At 42.3% G+C, this 13,683-nt stretch overlaps 1 protein-coding gene across 10 annotated transcripts in view; it reads left to right on the top strand.

The window, feature by feature from the left end:
- Positions 1–814: 814 nt before the first annotated feature.
- The window catches only part of cacna1da (calcium channel, voltage-dependent, L type, alpha 1D subunit, a), a 62,549-nt gene continuing 49,680 nt past the window's right edge, over positions 815–13,683 (top strand). For 8 of the 10 annotated variants that reach the window (XM_075461084.1, XM_075461083.1, XM_075461082.1 and 5 more), the window contains exons 1-3: positions 815–1,086; positions 3,844–4,291; positions 5,191–5,296. In XM_075461084.1, the coding sequence (XP_075317199.1) occupies positions 3,990–4,291; positions 5,191–5,296 (408 nt within the window). In that variant the 5' untranslated portion in view covers positions 815–1,086; positions 3,844–3,989. The remainder of the gene's footprint in view (positions 1,087–3,843; positions 4,292–5,190; positions 5,297–13,683) is intronic. The other 2 variants (XM_075461086.1, XM_075461087.1) reach the window with 1 other exon arrangement.

Genomic DNA, 13,683 nt, shown 5'->3' with positions numbered 1-13,683 from the left:
ACCTGAAGAGAGTATGCATTTTCCTGTTCAGTACAGATAAGTGAAGAGTTGCAGAGTTTGTCAGGGAGTAAATTGTTTTTTAGTTTAATTAGAGCAAATGTAAATGGATTTACTCTGATCTTCTGGAGTGGTGTTGCTGTCGGGTTAGATGACATTTGTCTCTGAATACTTTTATGCAGCCACATTAAGTAAGACAGCCACAGTTTAAGGTATTCAAAAACGGCAAAGTTTGTCATTTACACCTGTATGATAGCAACGAATAAATGACTTATCCGTGGTTCACAGAGTAGATGCAATTACATGGACAACTTTGTGGATATCTATTTTTATAGCTATATATATGAAGACAGCAAAGTAACCGATGAGGTCTTCAGTTAGAGATATGCTTAATAGTTCGACTAAGCTACTACATAGGGTTAGGGTACTAACCCACTAACCCGGTGGGACATTTCTAATAATACAGTGTTAAATAATAAATAAAAAAGAAAGAAAGAAAGTAAAACTGATGTCAACTGGACTTTGCATAATTTGACAATCCAAAGGTTGCTGCTATAGATGTGTTTTAGTACTCGCTTTGATATAAAACATTAGAAAAACCGACTATCTGGGAAAAACTGAATTCCGTGTGATTTCTATTTTTTTTTTTTTTTTTTTTTTTCATTTGCCAAGTGTCACTTTATTTTAAAGAGCAACTAGCATGTGGCCCTGAGCACTTGCCAAAGCACCTATCTGATCTGTGCAGGAGCAGGAGTTTCGGGGCCAAGAGGAAGAGGAGGAAGAGGAGGAGGAGGAGGAGGAGGAGGAGAGCTTGCTCTGATGAACGATCGTTTCACTGTTCACTGGCGCTGTGACGATAAGCAGGCAGCGGACGGGGATGCTCTGTTGTCCTTTACAGTGCGCACTCGCCTGTATCCAGCTCTCCACACTCGCCATGGAAGAGCTTAATTGATGCGCAGGCTGTGTGCGTCTCTGCTGCTCTGGGAGCTGATGATTTTTCTTCTTCTTACCCGCCAGGACCCGCATTTCTCTGGACCAGTGTTACCGAGTGGAGAGGACCGCGGCTGAATTGTGAAGTCTTCAGAGAAGGTACGGCACGGCGCGGCGCGGAGCGGTGCGGGCTCTGCTCCAAACAACCTGAAGTTAGCCTCTTAGCATAGCTGCGTTCTCCTGCATGCGGGCAACGATGGTGATTGTTCATTACTGTCACAGGACAGCAGCTCTTAATGGCCACTTTCAGCTCGACGCTGTCACGTTTGGCGGATTTGGAGGAGGGGGGCTCGTCGCCTCCGCAGAAAATACAGATAAACACATTTGTACTGGGGCACCGTCAGGGCTGAACCCTTCCCCACAAACCGGCGCTGGCTGTGGTCATGTGGACCGTCCACACCTTTAGCCCCGAGTGTGAGCATCTGATTGAGGTTTGTGGTAACAAGGTTTCCAGCTCTTTCTGCAGAGCGGCGAGGACCATCTGACGGCTGCGATGCTCAGTTTTCACTACGTGCGCCTGGAGTCAGGCTGTCATTTCACATCGCTTTTTTTCAGGGGGGGGGGGGGGGGGGCATGTCTTACCTTGGTGGTGTCCAAGGAGAAATACGAGGACGCCCGGTGATGGGTTAGTTTGTCACGAATCGCTCATGGAAATGTCAGTTTTCATTGTCATCACCAGAGCTCGGTCGACGATGTCGATGCAGCAGTGAAATTAATACCCCCCCCCCCTCCAAAAAAAAAAAAGAAAGAAAGAAGGCAATTTTAAACGCATAGCTCCTATATTGTAGCATTGGCTACATTAAGGCGAAAAAAAAGTAGCACAAAGGAGATGAAAAAGCTGTCAGTGTGCTTTCACCAAGACGTGGAGTCATGCGTCGCAGTAACAGTAACACAACGTGTCACATTTTTTGTTGGCAACAAGAAGATTAATTCTTCTCGGAGCATCACTGCAATGTGACCTTTTCTGTTTCTTCCTCTGCGGGGCCTGTTTGCAGTTCAAGGACTTACACAACTGATGTGAGCAAGCGATGCCTGAGAGTGGCAGCTCTCAGTTTTACACCTGTTCGTTTCTGCTCCGATGAGAGCCTCGTGAAGCACCTGCTTCAGTTTCCCCCTGAATTCCGGACAATTCACCGCAGCTATAGGCTAGGAGGAACATCAAAGCCTGACCAGTCTGCCATATTTGTTGTAGTTTGGAAAGATGCCCCCCCCCCCCAATTCACTGTGAATCCTTTGATTTGTTAGGCTTCAATTAACATCTGGTGACATTGTGGAATTATTTTATTTGCATATTTTAGGGGAAACATGAATCGCTCCCTATCTTTCAAAGGGCAAGTGCAGTTAAATAAGCAGCTTGAGACCTATTTTCATTCTGTGTCGACATTTGTGTTTAATTTGATATTCTTCCTTTTGAAAAGTCAGCCATTTATCTCTACAGTAAACTAAGGTCAGTATGTTCTGTAGCCTCAATGTCCATATAGACAACCTCAACCTATTTGTACTTGTCCTCTGTCGTCAAAACGTGTTCACTGCACATCGGCAGCCCCACAGCGGGCAGAGAAATGCACATTACGATGCATTTAGTGCCATCTCCAAGCTGAATACTAAAGAATCATAAACAAAGAGCTTTTCAGAGGGCTGAGAAACAAAAGATACAAAACGATACTATCAGTAATCAATAACACAATCACGATAGACATTCACAACAAACATTTTGAAACACTCAATTAGAACAGCGAATCACCAGTGACATTGAATATTACTGAGTTAATCAGGGAGGATGTTAAAACATTTGAACTGCTGCAGTTTCACTCAGAACTGACTTCTGTTACAGCAGCGACACCAGGACCAGATGATGTGAGGCATGAGAGCTGTCTTCCTGTTGCTCCAGTATGCGCAATCTTCCACAACAGTTAGAGCATCTACCATTGTACAGGCCCCTCTTTGTGCTACCACAGTAACTTTGACCCATCAGGGCATGGGCACAACACTTCTGTTGGTGTCCTGGGATGTCCAGAAACACGATGTTTGCATTCCGTCTTTTAGATCCGGCGGGGTCTTGGGTGCTAGGTGGATTAGATGTTTTCCTACGCTGCATGCAGAGGATGCTTAGTTAGAATGGGAGGCTGGGTCAATAGCTTGGGCTCATGTTTGCATCGCATGAGCCATTGCTGAGCAGGATCTTGATGCCGTGAGCACATTGTTCTGCTGGGGGGAGCCATTGCGAGTTTGGGGCATGGGTGCAGCTTGGTCTGAAATGATGTGTACGTGTGTATGTGGTGCGGGTGGAAGAAACACCCACAAGAATGCTGAGACCCAAAATTAGAGATTAACATTGTATTGTGATAAACTAAGTGGTTTTAATGTTATGGGTGAATGGTAGGAGGTGATAAGCAAGGCTATTTGTTTTATAGATTTTAGGGCATGTGTAATGTGATCAGCTCACTACATGGATTACACCTATCTTCCAAGATATTTCTTTGTACACAATATTAAGACACATTAGCATAGAAAAATAGGCACTGGGGGCATTTGGTCACCCTACTCTCAGCATCACACAAGGCTGGACCATAACCATACACTAACTCTGTCTCGTCAGAATGTTTTGTGACTCACCTGCTGCACCTGCTAAAATACCCAAAGCTAATTTTGTGGTGATTCCCGTTACAGTCAGAGTCTGTATAAGCATGTTTTGTCATAATCACACACAAACACACACATACACATCAGGCAGACTTACGCTACGAGCTACAACAGCCACTGTGGCCGTCCTCTCATTGTTAGGACAAAATGTGAAACTGATGGCACTTCTATTCACCTTTCCCTTTCCCTTTCCCCTTTTTTTTTTTTTTTCAGAGGCAAATTATGCCAGCAGCATCTGAGTACCTCACCTTGGTGACGTGCCAGCTCGTCGGTTGGACTACTCTGCCCTCCTCTAGCCTCCCTCTCTACCCTGGCAGATCCATGCTGCTGGATGCTCCTCAAAGAGCCACGCCGACACCATGAGCGCCAACGGGCCTGCCCCAGACCCAGCCCCAGCCCCCACTGCCCCAGAAGCTCCTCCCGCCCCAACCACTGCCCCTGCCCCAGCCCCAGCCCCCACGGCACCCCCGGCTCCTCCCGCTCCACCTGCCCCAGCAACCTCTACCATCCCGGTAGGTGCGTTGGCACAGAAGAAGCGGCAGCAGTATGCCAAAAGCAAGAAACAGGGCAGTAATGCCAACAGCAGGCCACCGAGGGCTCTATTCTGCCTCAAACTCAACAACCCCATACGCAGGGCCTGCATCAGCCTGGTGGAGTGGAAGTATCCTTCACTGTGGGTTTTGTGGTGGTGTTTGTATTGAGTTTTCACCAAAGATTGCCCCTTGATAACTGAGCTGAAATGAGTAGATGGCAAATCCAACAATTAAACTGTTTTGATAGTCAGTTAACCAAGCAGACGCACTAAACGTGATCCAATTGAATAAAAAAGTGAATAAAAAGTATCTGCTTTTTAATATCAGAACAAATTGTATATATCTGGGTTTTGAACATCATCATGGGTGCACACGATCACTGGTTTCAGTCTTTAATAGTTTTCGATTGGCGAAATGAATAGATTTAGAGTGTTGCTGTTTTCTTCTTAATAGTGAACACAGTCAAGCAATTGCTTTTCTTGTTTTTTCTTTGCATGTTGGATCTTGGCTGTTGCAGTGATTCGCGGCCGCTGCATTGCAATATAGTCCCTTTTAAATGTTCACTTTGCAGTGCAAACTCGGGTTATTTACAGGGAAAAGAGAATTATCTCAGTTTCTGAGTATCTGTATCTGCTTTGGTTCTGCACTGAATTGTGCTGTACCTGTTTTTTTAAAGCTGCAATTAATGCAAGTTAAGGTCTAATGTAATAGAGAGAGAGACAAAAACACTCGATTTCAGTGACAGGACAAGAATCGGCTCGTGTTTTTAAGCCCTATGTTGCTGTTGTTGGTAATGTTAGTGAGAAAGCTGGTCCGGTAAACAGAGAGAAACACGTTTCTCCCATAAAGATATAGTGACACTCACCGTGTCCTAAATCCTGAAACACTGGTGGGATGCGTAGATAAAACGTACAACACGAGAGGCACGATAATAGGTTCGTTGCATAAGCAGATGCATCCATCACAATAGCCATCATCTTATGTGATAGAGATTCCCTTCTGTGATTTCCTTAACTTCTTTTCTCAGGCCATTTGATATCTTTATATTAATTGCTATTTTTGCCAACTGTATGGCCTTAGCTGTGTACGTCCCTTTTCCTGAAGATGATTCCAACTCCACAAACCACGATCTGGTGAGTAGTCTGTTTATTTCTTTCAAATCTGCTTATTAATTTGATGTCGGTTGTTGCAGGGTGGTAACTTGTGCAGATTATCTGAAAGCAGGTAGATTGATCTTTGTAAGCCGTATGAGAGTAATTTGTTTTTGTTATGTTTGTGGAAAAGTGTTTTAATCCCCAATCCTCTCTCAGTTGATAAAGTCTGATTATATCACCCCCTCGGAAATGAAGATGCAGTCAAAGGTTTTGCAGTTATAGCAAGACTTTGCATACTTCAGCATATAGCATTACTATGCGGCTTTTAAATATATGCTGTGCCTACAAAGAGAAACACTTGGAACTGGTGCTTCATCATGTCACAGTTTTCCCGCACAGAGGTTTTATTCAGTGTTCTATATTTAGAATTTTCTCGTCATTGCACCACTCTGTGCACCTTGTGCGTTTATGTCTGTATGATGAATTATGGGCGATGTAGTGTTGTAAGCATTGTTCCACTCCTGAGGATAAGAGCGCCCACCAAAAGCCAGACATACACCAAGTTCGTGGTGCTTGCAAGACTAGAATTAAGCTGCAGTGTTGAATGATTAATGATGAGTGTGTACAGCATGTCTGCGACTTTTGAATGTTTTTGATAAGCTAATTTAAGCTTGGAGAGAGGCTACCAGCTCGCTGTAAGTGACTGGCAGCAACGCTCCACTGTCTGCTCTGCGAGATAAGCCACAGCGTTGGTTAAAAGTGTGTCTTGTGTGCCTTCGCGAAGTCAGGTGTGCGGCTTCCAAGTGTGACCTCCTGGAGGGTGACATCTGGGTGTCTGTTTACACAGCACCGGTGTATCAGAGAAAAGTGGGCCATCGGAGACATTACAGTGTCAGATGCAGTATTGAATACAGTATGTCATCAGGTTTAGTTCGATGTTACGGACGAAAGAGCTCAATTCTCTTACATGTGATAACCAGAAGGACGCTTTTCTGAAGATAGAAATATAAAAATGGACCATTCTGATAACTCTTTTCAATTATTTTTTCAGTATCAAGGGAGAAAAAGTTAAATTGGTTTAACTTTCATTTTTACTTTTCTTTATGTGAGAGAAACTACTTTCAGCTGAATTGCTTCTCTGTCCTGTTATTATTGAACATTATGTTGTTGACAGATGCTTACTTATTTCTTAGCCATTACCTTTTTGCACGTCCTCTAAACATGCGGTCTTTTTATCCTGTAGGGATTATGGTGCGACACTCATAGTGTTCTCAGAATTTACATATTCCCAGCTTCTCCTTTTCATGTGCCCATATTCGAGGGAATAACACTGGCTCCAATAAAGACAAAATGGATTCACCTTAGTTCATTAGGAAAGTTGCTAACTTCCACGTTATATCTCTGCCCTTATTGTGCAAAAAGCTGTAAGTGTTGGCATAATATGGCGCTTATTAATGATACCTTTGTCTGAGCCTGTTATGGCCCTGCTTTGTAGTATTTGTCACTCTGTACTAATGGAACAGGTATAGCTCTACTCTAAATAGGAGAGTCAGATTGGATTTATGCATGCATCCATTAAGAATTAACTGAAAAGCTAGCTGCCTGACAGGGTCCAGGAGTGAACAAGATCACCGGTGCTGCTTGCGTCCTTCATAAACAAGGTCATTAAAAAGGGAAAAATGAAAGGACAAGCTGATGAGCAAACATGGGATGATTTATAACTCCTTAAAATAGTCATTACAGTTCGAGGAAAGCTTTGCTACTTAAAAGCGTAAGTGCCTCCTTTATCTTTTCTACCCATGCATTTAGCTTCTCCCAGTTAAACTGATTATTTTCCAGGTCCTCAGACAGCTTTACATCGCTCACACGGAACTTAGGTTTGATACTGCGTGTGTCCACACTAAATTACATAACAGAGGGTCAATAATGGAGCCTTCCCCTTTTTCAGCAGAGGCTGAGCAATAGAATTCTTTAAATGTCAAGTGGGCCAGTTTGGGCCTCGGTTGTTTTTTTCGGGACTCAGGCTGTGGTCACAGGAGGGGCTTGAGAAAGAAAATTGCTGAGCTAGTTTTACAATAGCAGCCAGCAGGCATGACTGTAGTGAAGAGTGCCATTTCACACTGCTCTGCTTTACAGCTGCACAGGTGGACTGAGGACTGATATGGAACCTGAGCTGGGGCGCCGAGTAGCCTAATGTGTAAAGCAAGGATCAAATTATATCACAGAGCTGCTGAACCATGTGTTTTCTTTTTTTTACTCGGTGACACATTAAAATGGGGTGTGACTATCAGCACTAAGCTGATATCTATCATCGTGTATGAGTAGACTATTCATTTAGGACATTATGAGTTAAGCCACATTGTTCGTTGTCTTTAAATCATGAGGTAAAATGCTGAATGAGCTCCACACTGTGTGCACATTGTCGAGGTGCTGCAGAGCTGCTCTAACGTTACTGCTGCAAAGTCATGCAGGCTTTTTATTGCTTGAGTCTGCCCGTCTTGTTAGTGAGGCTTGGTTAAATGCAGCAGCTCATTATAAATAGAAAGCAATTTCCTCCTCAGGCAGAACAGAGGGCAAAAGATTGGGGTCTTAGTACCACCAGGAGGCACAAGTGAGTAACAGGATGTAGCCAGCATAAAAATACACACATGCATGTGTGCAATGACACAACAAACCTTGTCATAATTTCAATCCTCACTGGCTCAGCTCACTCGTCTGCTGCTATTTCTTTGTACAGTCCCTTCACTGCAAAAGCGGGAAGAACACACACGCAAACTACCCTGCACATGACTGTGTCTCCTCCGCACCTACCTCATCTAGGGGATGGACAAAATAGACAAACACTCCTGTCTTTGCTTTGAGGTCATTTTTGAATTATCTATCTGAGACTCAACACCCCGGGCAGCTCCTGCTGAAGGTGGCTGAGCAAACGAGTGACCTTTTCACGGAGAAAATGATTCATACATCTCATCCTTTGTGAAGTAGCATGCAGCAAATTGCATTTGGTATTTGGTTGTGTGCGCGCCCATATCGCTGTTATTGCATAACTCCTGAGCCACAGAGCTGTTTTTTTTTTTGTTTTTTTTTGTAACCGGGGACCATGTAAAGGCTGAAATACCCCTGATCAAACTCACAGTGCGAAATAAGTTTCATGTTTGGATGTTTGGAACTGCATTTCAGGGAATTTTCCCAAATGTTTTTAATAAAGGAATGATGATAGAAGACAGCTCTGCTGCCTGGTTTAACTGTGTAGTTTGATATCCGATATTAGGTAATAACGACAAAATGCTTTTCTTTGATGCTGAGATTTAGTCTTAGAAAACAAACTATATGCATTTTGGCTGAATGGGTCGGAACATGGTTACTGTGAACGACCGTACCCCCTTATTTACATTAAAAGACTACATTTGGTCTCAGTAAGGATAGTTACATGCTTGTCCTTTATTAGTCATGTAATTTGACTTTGTTTTCTGCGTTGACATTCAGGCAGCATAGATGATCTTTTACTAACATGAGGCTTTACAGAAATATGTTACATTGATTTATTTTGTGACTTTTCCAAAGTGAATGAGTTATTTCTTTCCTCTTATGTCATTTTATGCTGATATTCTTACACATCACTTATTCAAAAAAACGACTAAAGGGTTGTTATGAACAACATACTGTGTCGTTAAAAACAAAGAGACATCTCTGTACTATTGTGTTATAATTTATTACTGGCAACACAGTTCACCATTTGAATGCCTGGCAAGGTTTCTAATAAGGGTTAGGATGAATAGATCAAGTAGTCACACTCATTTCTAATAATTTATCCCCTTAAAAAAAGCTTCTTTGAACAATCAATCCCAGTACAGTTTAATAGTAGTTTTAATGAACTCTCATAGCCATTACATAACAAAACAAGGCAAATTTATTAGAAAGAGGTCACCCTATGCTGCATTCACATGTCGCTCTGTTACGGGCATTCTGTGTAATGCAAAATGAGCAACGATCAACCCAGATGAAGTCGTTTCTGATTTAAATACATCTGACCAGGAAATCATAGAGCCATATTTGTGACCTGAGGTCAACGCCTGTCTACTGATCACTGTCACGAAGCGCTTCTCTGTGACAACAAGCCATTGAGAGACATCTGGTAGTTCCTGTCAAACAATATTTGAGATGTAATTCGTTTTATTTTCATTTTTCTGCTGATATTCCCTCTGGGAAACAGGGTCACGTGACGCGCATATGAGTAGTCAGTGTCTTACCTGCAGTGAACATTCGTCCGAGTGCTCTCAAGCTGTTTTCACACACGAACACCGGAGATTTTTAGGAGAGAGTGCAGACAGTTTGGCCCAGAGTTTTTGTGCAGTTGCTGCTCACACACGTGTTTCACAGCGGGAGGCTTTCTGCTGGGGATACAGAAGGCAGGACATGATGCCGATACAGTGTGGAAAGCGCTGTGTTTTCATTACAACAAGTTGAGAATAGCAGCTGAGGCTCCTTGTGTTGATATCTGCACCTTAGTAACGAGAAGCATACAGGAGAATGAAGCGGTAACTCTTACCAGTGCACACACGCTCACACTCACGAAGGCGGTAAACGCTTTACAAGATTTGCTGCTACGTCTACACTTTCTCTCGCACGCTGATTTTCTGGAGATTTTATTTGGGGGCTACACAAGTTGTCCAGAGCTAATGATTCAGATGTTAGCTTTCGCACATGCCAGCGCTTGAGGTGCCCTTGAGCAGGGCACCGTACCCCCATGCTCCCCGAGCGCTGTGAATGACTGTGAAATTTCGTGTGTATGCATGACAATAAATCTAATCTTAATCTTTGGGACAATAACAATTAAGGACTCTATTGCATGTGTGGAAACGGATACAGTTTGGAGACTCTGACAGAAAAAACGTCCTCTATTTATTGCATAAAAACTCAATTTACTATATATTGTGCTTGAGCGAATTCTGTATATAGTGAATTTTACACTGCATCACTTTTGCATCAGACATGAACTTCATTTGTAATTATTTTCTCACCGAAAGAAGATTAATTTTTCTTTGGAACATTGCAGGAATGGTGTGTCCTACTGCTGATCACCCATGACTCCAAATGTTACAAATCTAATCTTCCAACTACGAGATAAGGAAAATTGTATGAAAAGCCTGGTAAAGCACAAACCATTTTTTTTAAATCTTTGCAAATGTAACGCCTAGCAGTAAGCTATGCAACAAGGCTGACACAGCTCTCGATGGACTCAGCTGATACAAGCAGCAGGTGATGCAAAGTGATGTGGTGTAAAGTTCTGTCTTTAAAACATACAATCTTACATTTAAACTAGCAAAAGTAGTTATCGTATTCCGTTAGCTATTGTACCCCCTCGACTCAGGTTCACAGTCATTAAAGGACTGGCTGTTAATGAGTTATTTATGAACAGCTAATAAAAAAGCTTTGAGATGTGAGCAGCTTTTGTTGGTTTAATGCCTGCATTAAAGCACTTTGTGCTTTCTTTCCCTGAGTGTCAGTCAAATCTATTGAGATAATTAATATTATACAAAGTAAAGCCTGAATTCTGAAATACAACTATGTGTACTTTCCACTGCAGTGCCTTATGTAAGTGCTGAAGCCCCTTTGCCAGTGTGTAGTGTTCTTCAGGTCAAATAAACAACCCCGTAGCTCATATAAAAACTCCACAAGCGTCTCTATTAACCATACCTTGTCCACAGCTATAATTAAGGCGTAAAATATGTGTTTTGAAACAATAACAGGTTCTTCTGGCCCTGCTAGCTTGTGCTTATAACATGGTTCAAAGTCAGTTCTAAGGTTGCAGATGGCACATATTACACGAGAAGAGTTGCTATGGTTCATATGTCAGTATTTGGCGACATGATGTTTTGCAGAAAAGTGTAAACGTGTACATGTGTGAGGCAAGTGAAGCAGTTGGGTCTGTGTGTGTGTGTGTGTGTGTGTGTGTGTGTGTGTGTGTGTGTGTGTGTGTGTGTGTTTGTGTGTGTGTGTGTGTGTGTGTGTTTTGTGCGTGTGTGTGTCTGGCACAAGCAGCAACGTCTGGACCGGGGACTCCCATGGAGAAGATGGTAAAAGAATGTGTTTAGTCACTTAACGTAACTGCTCATTTGCTGCTCACACTAGCACTGTCCCTTCTTGTTATCTTGAATGTGTATTTTTGCATGCGTGCGTAAGTGTGAGAGTGCGTTTGCACGTGAGTCTGTGACTGAGGGAGAGACAAAGATAGCGAGAGTAAAGCGAGTCGGAGCCGTGCTACGGTAGTCTGTGTGGCTGGCTACTGTGTGAATGTGGAGCCATGAGAGCAGAAGTGCGTCAAACAGGCTGTCTTTAAGGGGGAAGAAAAGAAGTAAAAGAATACAAATTCACATGCATGTTGGAAGAATTTTCTTCGCCTGTGCCCACATCTTCATATGAAACAACAAAACAACGACCTGATTGGTATAACCTTTCTGTGTAAAGAAACGATGCTGTTTCTTTGGATCAGGTCGGCCAAATGAGGACATCAGGTGTGGATGCGCAGTTGGGACCATCTGCAGAACGCAGGCTTAACTGGAACCTTTACATATTTGTTTGTTTCTCTGCTCAGCTGTTCTGGCACCTTTAAACACAATCAAGATTAGATCATTTTTCCAACGGGCTCAGTCCTCAATCCACTTTCTAAACTTTGCTAACCTTTTTGTGACACACAGCAGCTCTAATTTATTAGGCTGTACTATCAATAAAGTTTTCAAAACAGAGCCTGATACTGTCCCTGCTTTGAAATACATCAATTTTACAATATACAATACAAATGACTAAATTTCTCTTCCTACAATTTGTCCACTTCTGTGTTGTCTATGCACTTTAGATAGATGGTGAATGATGTGTTCTATTCATTAACAAATACCAAATATTTAACGTTAACTGAACTTGACCAGTCAGTTTTAATGCCAAAACAAGTAGTTAGTATAGTGGAAAACAGTGATAAAAGAGCGTCTGAAAGCACACAGAAACACCAAAGAAACCATTTTTAAGTAAAGATGTTTTAAAAGTCAGCTGTCGTCTGCTTTGATATTTGTGTGTATAGCACACAAATGAACGCCTCGTCGCCTCCTAAAATGCTTTCAGGACTACATTTTTATCTTGTTACTTTTTCATCTTTTATTATTTTATAATTATTCATTTGTTTAATTGGTGGTGTTTTCTTATAATTACTTTAATTTATTTGATTGTAAAGCACTTTGTTGTTTTTTTATCTGTGACAGGTGCTATATAAATAAGCTTTACCTTCTTACTTACTTATATTGCAAAATCCAGCGACACAGTGAACTCTCCGGTGTTAGTTTCGTGTCTGATTAACTTTTTGTGATTGTTTCATGTTTTTATGTACGTCTCAGCCCTTGATCATGTGGTTCTATTTTATAATGCTGCAGGCTCATTGTTATTTTTGTTTGTTTTAAACCTCGGGCAGCTCATTCTTTCTCCACCATACATGGATTTGAATTCCTTATGATAACCGATCTGAACTTGTGGTTCTCTTGGCAAAGAGACAGATGCATCCTTCTCACAGAGCTTCTGCCCACCCCCACAACACTTCACATGCATGTAACCGTGGTGTGCACAAGTTTGTACTTGTCGGCACATGTACATGTGTGCAGAGCTATATGCGTTTTGTGTTGGTAGTTGCGAAATTTCATTGTGAAGCATTCAAAAAGACATTTTGTTCATGTCACTGCCGTCTTGTCTTTTCATTGTTGAGTGTAGTCTGCAGTTTAGAACAGTTTGGAACTGGAAGATGCACAATTAAAATGATTTAATACATTTTGTAAGCACATCGCAGTCAATTGCTAATAAAAAAGAAAATGAAGAAATGGGAAAGAAACTGCAAAAATGTGAGACATCAAAATATATTATCCACTTGTTACGCATCAGGCCTCGTTAAAAGCCTCATGGACGTCACTCACTTGAGCAGCCATCACAGTATAGACGGCACACTCGAGCAAACGTATTAACTGTTAAACTCTGCTGGAGCAGGCGGTGAAGGTGCACTAAATGATTGGCGGCCCTCACTCAACTAGCTTGGCTGGGTGGCCCTGATTCATCCATACAGGAGGGGAAGGGAAGTATCTGTCTCCTCTTTGAGAGCATCAGACCCAAAATAGTGCAGGGCATATCTGCTGACTGTCCCATGGCTGGTAACTTGAGATTTTGCTTGCATTGCTTAAAGTGTGTCTACCTTGTACTGCTCTACATATGGCTGCCCTAACATTTGAATGGCTTGTAGCTTGCTGCATTTGATCTGCATGAAAGTGTTCTGGTCACACAGATATCAAACATGCATGATGTCAGTCTGACTCATGCGACTCTGGGCTTCTCGCCACACGCTCAGATGTCCAGACACGCACATGTAGTACGGTAACAATCAGATGTTTTTTAAA

The sequence above is a fragment of the Odontesthes bonariensis genome, chromosome 3, assembly GCF_027942865.1.
Source record: "Odontesthes bonariensis isolate fOdoBon6 chromosome 3, fOdoBon6.hap1, whole genome shotgun sequence".
NCBI classification, from domain to species: Eukaryota; Metazoa; Chordata; class Actinopteri; order Atheriniformes; family Atherinopsidae; genus Odontesthes; species Odontesthes bonariensis.
Note: the sequence above shows the minus strand (reverse complement) of the source record. Positions and strands in the feature narration are given on the sequence as shown.